Raw genomic sequence first — 17,119 nt, 5'->3', positions numbered from 1 at the left:
GGAGTGCCTCTACAGCATATAATTCCTGTTTAATTCTTCTCAGTTTCCTCCCTGGGAGCTGGGTCCTACACTCGGGACTCCAGCTGCTGAATGAAATTCTGCCACCATTGGACTGCTCCCCTGCAACCATGCCACCACCAGCCTCCCGGCAAGCCCTGGCATCTGGAGTCCACCTGTTGGGTGGTAGTCTTGGAGTATCTAGGTTTTCCTGAACCAAACACATACTGCCTTTTAACCATAGCTTTGGTCTCTAACTGTTCTCCCAACAACCAACACTTCCACTGGTCTGGGGTTTCCCACCCCCTTTTCTGTTGATTCTTTGCTTCCATCCCTGGTTAGCACTGCTGAGGTTCTTCCTAGTCGGCCTCAAGGGAGAGTCACTCTGTTTCATGACAAAAGAGCCCGTGGTTCTTCTCAATACCTAATGCCAAAAAAACTGTAGGGTAAGCTGCACTTCAGCCACATCAGGTCCTTCTAACCCTGCCAGCTGCCTCTAAATCATACACAGAGTCATCACATGTGGGTTTTGTGTTATTTTCTTCCAAGATAAAAAGAGTTGGTGAAGCTGAAGTTACATGAAGTTACAAAGTATTATGAGCTCTGGCTATTTCCTCCTAATACTCATCCTCCCTTCTCACTAACAAGATTCTCTCTTGCCAGGTCCCTGGGTTTGTTTTTCATTTTCTAAATGACATTTAGTTTCTTCACTTGGGAAACAGTATCCGCACCCCACGCCCCACCCCCCGCCCCAACCCGACAGGCAGTCGTCTGCCCCTGGTTTACAGGAGGGACTCTGCCCCTCCAGGCTTCACAGGCCAACTGAGGCAGAAGGCGGGGGTGTGTGGGTCAATGTAGCTTAGTGGTGATTAGTTAACAATAGGACTTTGGAGTTGGTGGAAGTGGGTTAAAAACCCAGACCCATCACTTAACTGCTTTATTACCCTGAATACAAACTCTCTAAACCTTAGTTTTCCCATCAAGAAAATGGGAATAGTATTATGAAGACCCCACAGGGTTTTTATGAAGATTAAGCAAGATAAGGCATGCAATGCACCTAGCATAGTTCTTGACATAAATGTAAGCTACTTACACTATTACTCCCACTAACTGATGCATAGAGCATTGCTATACACCTCTTCACATTCTCTCATCCCAACTCTGACTCCATCCACTGTTGCAGTGAGCAGCTCTGTCCATGTCATTGGATGGTACACACCTTGTCCGTGTGGTGTACCTCTTGCTTCCTGTCCCAGAGCTTCTCTGATGCTGCAGTGTATGTTCAGAATCTGATGAATATTCACATAAGTGCAGCCCAGAATCACAGGGCATTAATGCTTGTGGGGCTACCCTTGATGAGTGGAGGATAATGACTTTCCCGTTCATTCCAGGGCACACAGTTCTGAGATCCATGTCACAAGGCTTTTCGAAAAGTCCTAGAGGATCAAGTATCACTGCCTACAGTGATGGCCAGGTTAGCAACACTTGATCAAATAAACCTACAACCCTCTGCCCCTTCTTCCCCAGAATCACTTCCCAAATAAACTGCCTGAACATAAGGCTTTGTCCCAGCTGGGCTTTTAGGAGAACCCAGGCCAGGAATCAGCAGTTATTGCTTGCGTTCCTAGCACTGGGGTATACATTAGAGCAGGGATCAGTACACTTTTTTCTAGAAGGCTCCTTTTAAAAATTATTTTAGCCTTTGTAGGCTATAAGGTCTCTATTGCAACTTCTTGATTCAGCTGCTGTAGGATGAAAGCGGCCCTAAACAATAAATAAATGAATGAACCTGGTTGTGCTCCAATAAGACTTCCTTTATAAAAACAGGCAGTGGGCCAGATATGGCCCATAGACTGAGGTTTGCCAACTCCTGTACTAGGGCCACGAAGATGAGTAAAATTGACTGCCTCCTCTATGAAACTCACAGCCTTGGGTGAGAGGAGGAACACCTAGAAATGGTCTGCAAAGATATCTGGAAACGTCACTAGGCACCTTGGACCCCATGCTAATGAACTTTGGCGCTATACTTTGGTGATGGGAATGCTGAGGATGTTCTCAGGTCTTATAGCAGCTGCATCTGGGAACAGGTTATTTCACTGGGAAGCAATGAAGTGCTTGTTTTTAACATTTCTGTGAAACCCTGTCCTGCCAGAGGGCTGCCTCCTTTGTGTTCCTCCAGCACCCTAAGTGATACTTCCATGAGCAAACTTTCCATCAGACAGCTAAGTTCCCTTATCTCATACCCTTGAGACCAGACACATCTCAGAGTTCAGAATATTTTTGGATTTCAGAAAGATAGTATTTTTCATATATTTTGTAACATCCTCATCAGGGTCTGGGGCAGCAGCAAATACATTATTACTATTTACACTGAAAAGCTATAAGCAACTTGAAGTCAGCTCAAGGCAGGCTTGGGCCCTAAAAGAGCTAAGAAAACATCTTCCTATTTTAGAACTTTTTGGATTTCAGAAATGCAGATGAAGGACTATGGACTTGATATGTGTTTCACCCCTGACTGTGACACCCTCAGAGATAGCTTCTGTGTCCTCATCCACTGCATGCAGGAGGTGCTCAATAAATGTTAGAGAGTGAGCAGAGAAGAATGGCAGGAGAACAGTGTTCATGGAGGGATTCAGGGGAAGAAGAGGCTCGTCAGGGACTCTGGTAAGGGACAGAGGGAGACTTTAGTGCTCTCAGGATTCTGGACTTGATCTGGAAGATGATAGAGGGCCCCCTTCAAGTTTGATACGTAAGTGGTGTTGCTCAGCTATGTATGAGGACAGCAATTCTTATGTGTGAGGAAGGTCACAGGGAGGAGCTAGGGGAACAGTACAAGGTTCCTGCAATAGTGAGACAAGAAGTGTCTGCGAATAAGGCAGTGAATAAGGCTAGTGAGGGAAAGAAGAGACAGACCTCGCAGATGATGATGTTGGAGAGGAAGCTGCAGTTGAACTCGGTCTATCTGAGATGGTAGAGTGCAGTACTCAGATCGTAGATGCTTCTGTTTAAATTCCAGCTCTGTCACTTACCCTGTGACCTTGAGCAAGTTACTTAACCTCTCGGTACCTTGGCGTCCTCCTTAGTATCCAGTTCATGGGGTTGCTCTGAGGATTAAATAAGTATTTGGAATGTACCCAGAGCAGGGCTTGGTGCTGGGCTGTTATTTCTGCCTACCACCAATCATTGTTTTATGAAGTTGAACTCCCCAAAGGGTTTACCAAGTGACTGTCTCCTTCAGAGTAAGGCAACCCACATCTCAGACCCTCCCAGGAGGTGACAAGTGAGTGTCATAAATCTAGTAATAAAGCTATGGAAAGAGAGGATCACTTCAAGGGACAAAACTTTTATCAGACTTAGGGGCATAGGACTTCCCTCTGATGGGATCTGTAAACATCTATTCTATTCACAGAGGTTTTTCTTTCAGTCAGTCGCTACTTTGCTATCACAGTTTGCAGCACTGTAGCATGCCAGGGAAGCTAAGTGCTGGTCATTCATTTGCAGGGAGAAAGCTAGTAAGAAGATTGCCTGGAAAGCCTGTAATTTAGAAATGTTCAAATCTTTGCATCCAAATAGAAAAGAAACGGTGTTAGGTTTGTGCCAAAAGGAAAGTCATAATTGCTCTGTGCTTCCATTCCCAGCCCTCCTGGGCAACGGAACATAATCAGCTAAGTGGGCTTCAGAACTGTCATCTACAGAGACTGAGCAGACTGTGCCACTTCACACTACTGAGCCCCTTCTCCCAGGAACATTACCCAAACAGAGTAACGCAAACACCCATTTTTCCAAGTGAGGGCTCTGCAACAAAGTTAGCATCTCCTCTTTCATATTTCCTGAATTTTGCTGCCAGATTTAAGCATCCTTACTAACTTTTTTAGTGAACTTTCCTCATGTCAGTTCAGAGTTTAATACCCACTAAGCTTCCCTTAGCTTCCCTGGTAGCTCAGACGGTAAAGCATCTGCCTACAATGCGGAAGACCTGGGTTCGAACCCTGGGTCGGGAAGATCCCCTGGAGAAGGAAATGGCAACCCACTCCAGTATTCATACCTGGGAAATCCCATGGACCGAGGAGTCTGGTGGGCTATAGTCCATGGGGTCACAAAGATACAGACATGACTGAGCAACCTCACTTCGCTTCGTACTTCACTTCACTAATGGCTCCCTTATTCCTCTTGAATCAAGATCAAGCTCTTCATCTTGATACTGAAGAACTTCTATGATTTAGCAATGGATCTTGGCCCCCAAAGACCTTCTAATTTCCCCAAGTCTGTCTGTTTACTGTCATCCAGAGCTACCATATTTATTCTCACCTCCAACTTCCCAGAGCAGTTTTCTCCCCTTCACTTGGAATGACCTCTTCCCTTCTGTCCATTTATCCAAACCCTACTACTTTCTTCAAAATATCGACTAACCTTTCTAAGGACTTCTGGGGCTCCCATTATTACATTCTTCATGCATCTACTTTCTGACTAACCATGTTTAATTTGTCCCCAGTTCATGTCTGTCTTAGATTCACTAACTTGTGCATACATACTTTTTTTTTTTATTTTTTTTTTTATTTTTATTTTTTAATATTATTTTATTAGTTGGAGGCCAATCACTTTACAACATTTCAGTGGGTTTTGTCATACATTGACATGAATCAGCCATATAGTTACACGTATTCCCCATCCCGATCCCCCCTCCCACCTCCCTCTCCACCCGACTCCTCAGGGTCCTCCCAGTGCACCAGGCCCGAGCACTTGACTCATGTATCCCACCTGGGCTGGTGGTCTGTTTCACCATAGATAATATATACGCTGTTCTTTCAAAACATCCCACCCTCACGTTCTCCCCCAGAGTTCAAAAGTCTGTTCTGTACTTCTGTGTCTCTTTTTCTGTTTTGCATATAGGGTTATCGCCACCATCTATCTAAATTCCGTATATATGTGTTAGTATACTGTAATGTTCTTTATCTTTCTGGCTTACTTCACTCTGTATAATGGGCTCCAGTTTCATCCATCTCATTAGAACTGATTCAAATGAATTCTTTTTAACGGCTGAGTAATTTATTTATACCACAACTAGATTCCAGCAAAGTGTCTTGAAATCAGAAGCCTTGTTCTACTCTGAGACTTTCTCAGTGCTGGTCAACTTGGGGTACATGGTATATGTACATTGGATACTGATTGGCTGACTGGTTTTCCCAACACCACTTTCCACATGAAAAAGAAGGAAACTTTTCTCAGCTAGACAACTTGGGTGTTTCTCAACTTGAGTCAAGGCATCAGTTTGAAACCTGTACTTCCTATTATACTAAAAGGGAACTATAATAGTATTCTCATTAAAATCAGGAATAAACATGAATGCCAGTATTTAATACTATACTAGAGGTGACAGATAATAAACTAAAACATGAAAAAGGAACAAAGGTATATTTATTATTTCCCAAAAGAATGAAAAAAGAAGCCATTAGTACTATCAAGAGAGTTCAGCACTGCCTAAACTCGGACTCAAGGTACAAAAATCAATAGCTTCCCTAAGACATAAGCAATCAATGATGAGAAAGTTTAATAGGAAAAAAGAGCCCATTTGCAAAAGCAATAAAACCATAAAATATCTATGCCTGGGGGGAGGAAGCCTCACAAGAATGTGCAGTCTAAATGAAGAAAAATTACATTACTTTCCTGAAGGACATAAAAGACCTGAATAGGAGATATTCCATATTTCTAACTGGGAAAACATTGTAAGAATGCTATATATGGAAACATATTGTAGGGTTTGCAATACCATTCCAAATCCCAATATAAGTTTCTATTAAACACAATAAACTCATTCTACAATTTGTCTGGAATTATGAATCTGCTTGAATAGCCATGAACATTTTGAAACAGAAGATTAATGAGCAATGACTTGCTATCAAAACATCAAATAAAATTGTGCTATGAAATGGTATGGGTTTTGTTCAGGAGTAGATAAAAAGATCAACAGAACAGATCTATATAAAAATTTCATATTTGATAAAGTAGCACTTCAAACAATTGAGGGAAGGACAAACTATTTGACAAACGAATGTGCAACAATGACCACGCCATTTTGAGAAAAATAAGCAGACTTTGATTTCCCATCTGTGCTGGACAGCTCTGGTCTGCCCCTCCAGCCACCTTCTGCATCCTTCCACACCCTGATCTTTGCAGGAGAGGAGAATCTGTGTGCAATCTAGCAATGGGCTCTGTTGTCCTCATAGTTGAAGCCAGGGTCAAAAGGGAAAACTGACAGGGAATCAAGGTTGGGGTCCTTGTGGGGTCACCTCAGGCTAGTACTTCCCTTATTCAAAGGTTTCAGCTCCTGGGAGGTGGTGGTCTTTTCTGTTTATCCTCTGTGCCCACCCTTATCCCTTTAGGTCTGGGCGCTAAGGGCTCCTCCCGCTTCTTTTTGGCCACACCATCGGCTTCCCTGGTGGCTCAGATGGTAAAGAATCTGCCTGCAATGCAGGAGACCCAGGTTTTATCCCTGGGTCAGAAGATCCCCTGGAGAAGGTAATGGCAACCCACTCCAGTATTCTTGCCTGGAGAATTCCATGGACAGAGGAGCTTGGCAGGCTACAGTCTATGGGGTCAGAAAGATTTGGACATGACTGAGCAACTAACACTTTCATCATAAATGGACCCCTGAGTCAACTGACCTTTTGGCACTTCTGCTGAGTGGGCCATTTATCTTCTGTTGAGGCCTACTGATGCCATATTATTCACAAAAGTAAATTCCAAGAAGATTAAAGACCTAAATTTATTTTTAAACCTATAAAAATATTAATAATATGGGGATATATTTATAACCTTGGCTGTGTAGGAAGATTATTTTTAGACAGGATACAAATCAAAATTCATAAGTGAAAGAATAGATATATTTGATTAAAATCAAAGTTTCAAATTTCTGGATGATGAAAGCAAAGTTAATTATGATGATGAAAGCAAAGAAAGGTAGAAAGAAATATCTGAAATTTGTAACAAATTGTTATTATCTGTCCTAAGGGTCAATTTTAAACATAAATTTATAAAATTATATATTTATAGACTTTATATATAACATTTACATACATTTTATATAAAATATGTAATATAAAATATATTTTATACATAATATACAAATATACAAATTTGTATACAAAATATATTTGTATATAAAATATACAAATATATTTTGTATATAAATATGCAGAAATATATATGCTGTGTGCTTAGTTGTTCAGTCATGTCTGACTCTTTGCAAATCCACGGACTGCAGCCTGTCAGGTTCTTCTGTCCTTGGGGATTCTCCAGGCAAGAATACTGGAGTCAGTTGGCATGCCCTCCTCCAGGGGATCTTCCCAACCCAGAGATCAAACCCAGGTCTCCCACATTGCAGGTGATTCTTTAGCAACTGAGCCACCAGATATATATATATATAAACATCAATTCTAAAAAGAAACTATCAGAAAAGTGGACAAGGATGTGAATGGCCATTTGCAGAAAAGAGAAATGGCATAAATATTTGAAAAGACTCTAATATTACCAGTAATTGGGAAAATAAAAATTACCACAAAATGTCACTTTAAACTATCAGACTGGCAGAACTTTAAAGAATGATAAACATCAAGAGTTGTTAAGCAAGTAAGTTGTTAAACAAGTTCTCTTGTTCACAGTCAGGGAGAGTGTTTAAGTTGGCAAGCTTTTTAGAAGAAAATCTGGCAGTGTCTATTAAAATTATAAATGTGTATCCCTTATGATCCTACTTCTTGGCAGCTACCATGGACAAAAACTTGCATGTTTGCTCAAGCAGGCATATATAAGGATGTTTATTATAGCATTATTTGTAATTGTAAAAAACTGGAAACAATCTAAATGTCCATCAACTATGGAATAATTAACACATTTTCACAGTAGATTATATGCAACAGTTCAAAAAGAGAGATAAACCCATATGTTCTGACCTGGAAATATCTGTAATACATTTTATTTAGTTAAAATTCATTCAAGTTCAGGACATCATGCAGACCATGATACCATTTATATAAAGGGTATTTATATGTTTATTTATATATTAATACATGTAAATGCACACATTAAAGTCTAACAAATACACACCAAATTGATATCTATTGCTACTTTTGGGTAGAAGACTGTGTGATTTATCAGAAATGTCAGGGATTTTTTCCCTTTTTCTGTATTCTCTATTTTTCTGTATTTCACTATTTTCTATACCGTGTGAGATTTTTCAATGTGAATGTATTTACATCTCACCTATAAAATCATTATATCTTTAGTGAGTAGTAATTGTAGGTTATATTTAATTCCTTCAGAAAAAGATAAAAGGAAGAACAAGGGGCTTTAGCATTAAATGGACGTGCACCTTTAAGAATCTGCCTAATTCACTGGGACTTGTGACCTCCTGCATGAAAAGGGGAAGTCTGTTGTGAAAATCAAGTTAGACAAAAACTGCTAGATGTGTAGCTGAGTTCACAGTAGACAGAAAGTATTGGTTGACCCTTTCTCTCTCCTCCATTGGCCTCTGAGAACCTTGAGGGCCAAGATTTTAACCTCAGTTGCCTGTATAATATTGACACCTGTGCAAACAGAAGTTCAGTTACATTTACTGAAAGAACAAGTGACTGAACAAGCCACATTTGTTCAATGTTAATTTATAGACATATGTTCACATATGTTCATTTTTAATGTAAACAAGGAGACATCTTTCTGGCTTCCAACGGGAAGATCAAATACTTCTGGTTTGTGAGAACAATAAATCAAAGAAAACCAGACATCTATGCCAAAGGGATAGAGTTTAAGAAAGTGAAAGTGAAAGTTGCTCAGTCATGTCCGACTCTTTGCAATTCCATGGAAATACAGTCCATGCACGGAATTCTCTAGACCATAATACTGGAGTGGGTAGCCTTTCCCTTCTCCAGGGGATCTTCCCAACCCAGGGATGAAACCCAGGTTTCCCACATTGCAGGCAGATTCTTTACCAGCTGAGCCACCAGGGAAGCCCAAGAATACTGGAGTGGGTAGCTTTTTCCTTTTCCAGTAGATCTTCCCGACCCAGAAATCGTACCAGGGTCTCCCGCATTGCAGGCAGATTCTTTACCAGCAAAGCTACCAGGGAAGCCCCTTGAGCAAGAAGACTCATCAGATAGATCTAATGTTGGAGAGCCCCAGTCTCCGTGGAGTTATAGGGCTGCCATGGACAGGGGTATGGTACAGGAAAGCCAGGTTGAGAACGTGGCCGAATGAATACACTAATGGACAAAGGCCAGGCTGTATATAACAATGACAAAAGAACTCTGACTCCCAGCCTCTGCAGCAAATGGTCTAGGAAGCCAAACCACAAACTTTGCAGCCTTTAGTCCAGCATGGTTAGGATTTGGGCAATGATGCCAACTCTCGAATTCTTGCCCCCATTGCCTCCTCTATTTCCAGCTCAGGACCAGTCAGAGAAAGCCAAATATGTTCTCCAAATCAACCACATCAGATGCTTCATTTCTAGTTAGCCTGCTTTTTACTTCCCCAGGCCAGATATCTCCAGTCAGAAAGTACCTAAATCTTTTCTGTTTTTGTTGTTTTTTTTTTTCACTATAAAGCTTTCCCACTCCTCACTTGTCTTTGAGTCGGCCAAATTCTAGTGATGGCAGCTGACTTCCCTTGCTATCGAGCAACCTCTGAATAAATAGCTTCTGTTCTCATTTCAGTGGTCTTCATTTATTTCTACAAGGCCTTCTCCCACATTGCAGCTAGATACTAGATACACGTTATATATGGAGTTTATACTTATATATAAATTCTACTGCTAAATTTAAAAAATCACCAATGTAGATTAATGCTAAAAGTCAAATTTCTCAAGGAATGTGAGAAAAGATGCTCAGCTAGCATTAAACTAAAGAAAACAATGATATCCATACAGATGGTAGCAAAGCCAGGCCAAATCCAGGGCTGAGTCTGGACAATGGACAGAGGCTCCAGATATCTCTGTGGGTTTTTTTTTCCCCCCCTCCATAGGTCAGGCACAGTTGGATCAAGAAACTTCAATGACTAGAGAGCCTAGGTGAAATGCCTCCTTATCAGTCTCTTCTCAGGACTGGGCTGGACTTGTAAGTCTTCAGAAATGTTCTCCTGCTAGAGGTTCAAACAAGTGAACCAAATATATACATAATGCCTTGGGGGATCTAAAGAAGTGGAAGATGGCTGGGAAGTTCCCAGCCCCTAACTCCAGGAAAAAATGTTTCTTAGATGCTGGCATTGGAGCCTTGCCCATCTACCCATGACTACTGGCCTTCTGAAATCCTAAACTCCCCAGCATCACTCTATATGGCCTTTAAGTGTATCTAAAATATGGTATTTAAAATAGGTGATAACTGTATTTCTCAAACTGCTGAATGTTAATAGATGTCTCAGCAAAAAAGGAACTTTGCAGTCAAGTTTAGGAAATGTTGGGTGAAACCAAGTTAAACAGACTTCTTTTTGGCAGGACTTTGCAAAACCTTCAATATATTAATATATGCTGTGACTCGGCAAGAAGGGGATATATAGCATACAGAATTCTCCAAACTTATTTAACCATAGAAATTGATTTCCTGCCCACCTGTTTACATGCCCCTTAACATCATTCTATGACATACAATTTTGGAAACACAGGTTTGAAATGATGCTGCCTTTCAGAGGAAAGCCATTGACTGACTAATACTTCTCATCACCTATTGTGGCTCACCTAAAGGAGGATCAAGAGGCCCCAGAGAAGTGGTGCAAGAGGGTATTTCTGATGAAAGAAGGAAGAAGATGGAATTATGAAGCTGAGCCTTGGGCCAATGGAGGTTATATTCAGGTCTCAGTCCACTTAGCACAGTTTAAGAATATAGAGCATTAAATTCAAGATGGACAAAGCCAAAAATTATCCTCAGCAGGGTTGTAATTTTTCTTAATCAGACATAGGATCATTATCTCCAGGAAGATAGTGATCAGAAGATCACGGTAGGACAGGAGCAAGGAGATTCAGGTAATTGATACTTTTTATAGCACTTTAGGAAAGATGGCCCATAGTCCCATTTTAGAGTCAAGATAATGGAGGGCAGAGAGGTGATACAACTTGTCTGAGGCTCCAGGAAAGCCACTTTTCCTTCTGCAACCACACCCTGAGCCACAAAGGAAGGGGAATGAAGAGTTCTGAGGAATCCATCCATGGTCACTTACTTTAGAATTACACAGCCAGTTCCTGCAGGTGGCGCTATCCAGAACACCTGAATCCGCGTCCGCCTCCGTGGGGTGCTTTCTGTGACCGCAACGGGGCAATTACTCATAAACTGTGTTTCTTCTTCATCTATGATCTGTGGAGAACCGGTGGAAAATAAACACGTTAAAAGGCAATGTCACTTTGGGAAGTTGTCGTGTTGACAATTCCTTAATTTTAGTTTTAAATCTGTCATTTTCTATTAGCAGTTCTATATCCCCAGGACACCAGAATACTGCCTGGCACAGAGTCCCACTCAATGTTTGTTCACTTAACATAAAGACAAGGATACAGGTCAGGTTCTCTTCTCTCTGGGACCAGGATCTTATGTCAGCACTTTGACGGACAGGCCACTAGGTGATGATCTTGCTCATTGATTACAATAACCTGGGTCCCAGTTCAGGGAAGGTGGAGGATGGGGAAGAGAGAATCTGAAACAAACACTACATATACCTAGACTTCATGATCAATCTTATAACTTGAAATTAAAATGTTAAAAGAAACTCCCCCATTGTGGAGGAAGTATACCAAAGTACATAAAGGCACCCAGTTTTATGCACTTCTGCAGTGTTTCTTTTCTTTATTTGTGTCTTTTATTGGTGTTCCAAGTTAGCCAACAAGGTTTTCCAACACATTGCAGAAAAGCTGGTAGCCATCTCCCTTCCTCAAAGCTGTTTTCACCATTCTTCTGCTTGCTTCTGGGTCTGCTGCCAGGACTTGCCTATCCCTCTCAGAAAACCACAGACAATTAGACCTGGAAGGATCTTTTGGGGGAAATCATCTAAGTCCAATGGATCTTAAGTGCCAACCCAATTGATTGGCAGTAGGCTGTATCATGAGTAGTGTTAACATTAAGAGATAACATTTACTGAGTGTTTAGTATAGGCTAGGCACTAAGCTGAGTGCTTTATATGAATTATTCATTAAATTTTCAAATACAATTTAATGAGATTATATCCATATTGTATTTATTTTACTTAAAAACATTTTTAAAAAATTCCTCTTCTTCAGGAAAAGCAGTTAAAATATTGTCACATCATTTATTTTCATCACTGTTGTCCAGTGATGAAACAAAGACATTTTATTTATCTCAATATTCTTTATTCTTCTCTCATTTCTCTCCTTTATTTGCCACTCACTCCTAAGTATTTAATATATGTGCTTCTGAATATATATATACATATATGTATATATATAATTTACTTGAAATTACATAGAGTTTTGTATTTTAATATTTCTTTTACATAATTTTTCCTTCAACTTTTTATTTATATTGTGTTATAGCCAATTAACAAGCAATGTTGTGATAGTTTCAGGGGAACAGTGAAGGAACGAAAGGACCCGACCACACATAAGCAGATATCCATTTTCCCCCAAACCCCCCTCCTATCTAGGCTGCCACATAACACTGAGCAGCATTCCATGTGCCATCCAGGTCACTTAATCTTATTATGTCCGTTTTACTACATGTGAATGTAACACTGATGCTGCCTGCTGCTTAGGACTCCACGGCAAGCATAGACCACATTTTATTTACCATTCTCCCAGTGAGGGGCACTGAGCTGACTTCCAGCTCTTTTCCTCCACAAACATTACTGTAATGCAAATCCTCAAGTTGCTCTGCTTTTGAACCTCATGGGAGTTTCTCAGTAATATAAATCATGCAGTGGAACTGCTGGTTGTGAGGTTGTGGGTCTAGTCATATTAATTTTACAGGTGGTACCAGATTGCTCTGCAAAATGGGTATACCTATTTTTCGTCTACAAGCTATGCCCACCTGTTCCCATTTCCCACTATCCTCACTAGTACGTGTGATTACTGGACTTTCTAATTGTTTCTAATCTGCTATAAAATAGCAGCATGTTTTCATTTAATACTAGCCAGTTTGAGCATTGCTTTATAAATATATCAGGGTTCTTCCGTGAATTGCCAGCTCAGAATCTTTGCCAATGGATTTTTATCTTTTTGTCGATCTGTAGGACTTTCTCAATATGAATTGCTCATCATTGACAAACATCTTTGTGTCACCCAGATGTTTATCTTATATTTGGAATTCTTTAATAACTTTCATCTAGTCAAATTTATCAATTCCTCTCCTATGGCTTGCACTTTCTTGGATTTGCCTAAAAAACTGAGATCAGAAAGACGTTATCTAGTATTTTCTTTCATAGGCTTTATAATTTCATTTTCACACAGGTCTTCAATCCATTTAGAATTTGCTTTTTAATATCATGGTGTAGAGATCCAAATCTATTTTCTCCATACTGTGAGCTACTTTTTAAAAAGTTAGTTAATCTTTTAGAGCAGTTTTAAGTTCACAGCAAAAGTATGGGGAGTTCCCATATACCCTGTTCCCACACATGCCTAACCTTCCCCATCATCAACATCAGGCACCAGAGTGGCACATTTGTTACAGCTGATAAACCTACATAAACCTACACTGATACGTCATCACTCAAAGTCCATAGTTTACATTAGTGTTCACTCTCGGCTTTGTATACTCTATGGCTTTTGACAAATGTATAATAATATATATCCACCATTGTAGTATTGTATTGATTAATTTCACTGCCTTAAAAGTCCTCTATGTTCTGCCTGTTCATCCCTTCCTTTCCCCAATCCCTGGCAATTATTAAACTTTTGTTGTAATTTTCATTAGTTTCAGGAGGTTTTTTGTTGATCTTTCAGATTTTCTTTGTAGACAATCATGTTATCTGCAAACAAAGACGGTTTTATTTCTTCCTTTCAAATCTGTATCTTTCATTTCCTTATTTGTTACATTAGCTAGGATGTCCAGTATGACGCTAAAAAGTAATGGTGAAGGGAGACATCCTTGCCTTGTTCTTGACCTTTGCGGCAAAGTCTCAAGTTTCTACCAATAAGTATGATATTAGGTATATGTTATTTGTACGCTCTTTGTCACGTTAAGGACCTTTATCTCTATTCATAGTTTGCTGAGAGTTTTTATCATGAATGGGTGTTAGATTTTGTCCAATGTTTTTCCTGCATCTATTGATGTGATTATGTGATTTTTCTTCTTTTGCCTGTTGATGTGATAGATTATATTACTTGATTTTTCAAGTGTTGAGCCAGGCTTGTATGACTGGGATAAATCCCACTTGATTATGGTGTCTATTCTTTTCATATACTGTTGCATTTGATTTACTAATATTTTATTGAGGAATTTTGCATCTTTGTCCATGAGAGATATAGGTTTGCAGTTTTCCTTTTTCTGCAATGTCTTTGTCTACTTTTGGTATTAGGGTGGCATTGGCTTCAGAGAACGAGTTAGGAAGTAGAAAACTGCTATAATTTCTTCCTTAAATGTTTGGTGGAATTCAACAGTGAACCTGTCTCAGTCTGGTGCCTTCTGTTTTGGAAGTATTTTATTATTGATTCAATTTCTTAAAAATTTTTTTTCTATTTTCTGTATTTTTTCTATTTCTTATTTTGTGAGTTTTGGCAAATTGTGTCTTTTACGGAATTGGTCCATTTCATCTAGGTCATCAAAACTGTGATCAGTCATAAAACACCTTTATTATTCTTTTAGTGGCCATGGGATCTGTAGTGATGTCCCTTCTTTCATTTCTAATATTAGTAATTTGTATCTTCTCTGGTTTTTGTTCAGTTAGCCTAAGGGCTTATCAACCTTACTGATCTTTTCAAGAGCCAGCTTTTTGGTTTTGCTGATATTCTCTGATATTTTTTCAATTTCATTGATTTCTGCTTTAATTTTTTTATTATTTTTCCTCCTTGTTTTATACATTTTTCTTTTCTTTTTTTAGTTTCCTAAAGTGGAAGCTTATATTATTGATTTAAAGTTTTTCTGCTTTTCTAATAAGTACATTCAATGATACAAATTTCTCTTAAGTGCTGCTTTCATTGCCTTGTACAGATTTTAAGTTGTATTTTCATATAGTTCACAATATTTTAAAATTTCTTCCGAAATTTCTTCTTTGACCCATGCGTTAGCTAAAAATGTGTGGTTTTATCTCCAAGTATTTGGGGATTTTACAGTTATCTTTCTGTTATTGATGTCTAGTTAATTCTACTGTGGTTTGAGAGCAGATATTGTACGATTTCTATCCTTTTTAAATTTGCTAACATGTGTCTTATGACCCAAAATGTGACCTATCTTGTTGAATGTTCCATGTGAGCTTGAGAACAATATGTAATCAGCTGTTGTTGAATAAAGTAGTCTATAGATGTCAATTAGATCCAGTTGATTGATGGCACTGTTTAGCTGAACTATGTCCTTACTGATTTTCTGCCTGCTACATCTGTCCATTTCAGATAGAGGGGGATCAACAAATGTGACAGTGAATTTATCTATTTCTATAATATTTGCAGTTCTATCAGTTTTTAACTCACATATTTTGACCCACTGTCATTAGGTGCAAACATATTAGGGATTGTTACATCTTTGTAATAATGTAATAATTAGGAGCACTGACCCCTTTACCATATGTAATGCCCCTCTATTCCTGATAACTTTCCCTGCTCTGAAGTCCACACCACTTGAAATTAATACAGTTACTCCTGCTTTCTTTTGATTAGTGTTAGCATTGAGTATCTGTCTTATCATTCTGCTTTGAATCTATAAGTCTTAATAAGTCTTTAAGATATAAGTGGGTTTCTTATATACAATGTACAATGGTCTTGGTTTTTTTAATATTTTTAAATTTTATTTTTTAATTGAAATACAAGTGACATATTAGTTTCAGATGTACAAAGTAATGATTTGACATTGGCATATATGGCAAAAAAAATCACCACATAAGTCTAGTTAACATCAGTCACCATCCACAGTTATAAAATTTTTTCTTGTGATAAGAATTTTAAGATTTACTCTCTTAACAACTTTTGAATATGCAACACAGTACTATTAACTGTAGTCATAAGGGTCTTGGTTTTGATCCACTGACAATCTTTTAATTGGTATGTTCAGACCACTAATGATTCAGGTGACTATTGATATAGGCAGATTAATATTTACCATATATGTTGCTTTGTTCTTTGTTCCTGTTTGTCTTCCACACTTTTTCTATACTTCTGGTTTTAACTGAGAATTTTATATAATTCTATCTTTTCTTTCTTAGCATATCAATTATACTTCTTTTATCTTTTAAAAATGGTTGTTCTGGAGTTTTCAGTAGATGTTTACAACTAATCCAAGTTTACTTTCAAATATCGTTATACTGCTTCAAAGATATTACAAGTACCTTGTAATAACAAAATACTCCTAATTCCTTCCTTCTTTCCCTTATATCATTGCTGCCAATCATTTCATTTGCACATAAACATATATAAGCACATATAGACATAAACATATAATTAAATACATGATTGCTATTATTTTGAGTAAATTATTATCTGTTAGATTAAGGAAAATAAAAAATTTTATTTTACCTTCATTTATTCCTTCTTTAATGCTCTTCCTTTCTTTATAGAGATCTGAGTTCCTGACCTATGCTATTTTTCTTCTCTCTAAAGAATTGTAAATTTTCTTGCAAGATGGGGCTACTGGTGACAAATTCCCCCCCCCCTTTTTTTTTTTTTGGTCTGAAGAAGAATCTTTATCTTTTTCACTTGTGAAGAATTATTTCACAGGGTATTGAGTTCTGAATTGGTGGCTTTTTTCTCAACACATTAAACATTTCACCCCACTCTTTTCTTATTTGCATGGTTTCTGAGAAGTGGGACATATTGTTATCTCTGTCCCTCTATAGGTAAAGTGTTTTTTTCCTTCTGGTTCCTTTCAATACTTTTTTATCTTTAATTTTCTATAGTTTGAAAATGATATGCTTGGATATAAGTTTTTTGGCATTTATTGTTCTTGGTATTCTCTGAGCTTCCTGGATCTCTGGTTTTGTGTCTGATACTAATTCG

General features: G+C 38.6%; 1 protein-coding gene across 1 annotated transcript in view; it reads right to left on the bottom strand.

Moving 5' to 3' along the window:
* The window catches only part of SPON1 (spondin 1), a 303,413-nt gene that overhangs the window by 200,731 nt on the left and 85,563 nt on the right, over positions 1 to 17,119 (bottom strand). Inside the window, exon 3 of the mRNA XM_065944964.1 lies at positions 11,194 to 11,327. Within this exon, the coding sequence (XP_065801036.1) occupies positions 11,194 to 11,327 (134 nt within the window). The remainder of the gene's footprint in view (positions 1 to 11,193; positions 11,328 to 17,119) is intronic.

The sequence above is a fragment of the Muntiacus reevesi genome, chromosome 9 (assembly GCF_963930625.1).
Source record: "Muntiacus reevesi chromosome 9, mMunRee1.1, whole genome shotgun sequence".
In the NCBI taxonomy this organism is placed as follows: Eukaryota; Metazoa; Chordata; class Mammalia; order Artiodactyla; family Cervidae; genus Muntiacus; species Muntiacus reevesi.
Note: the sequence above shows the minus strand (reverse complement) of the source record. Positions and strands in the feature narration are given on the sequence as shown.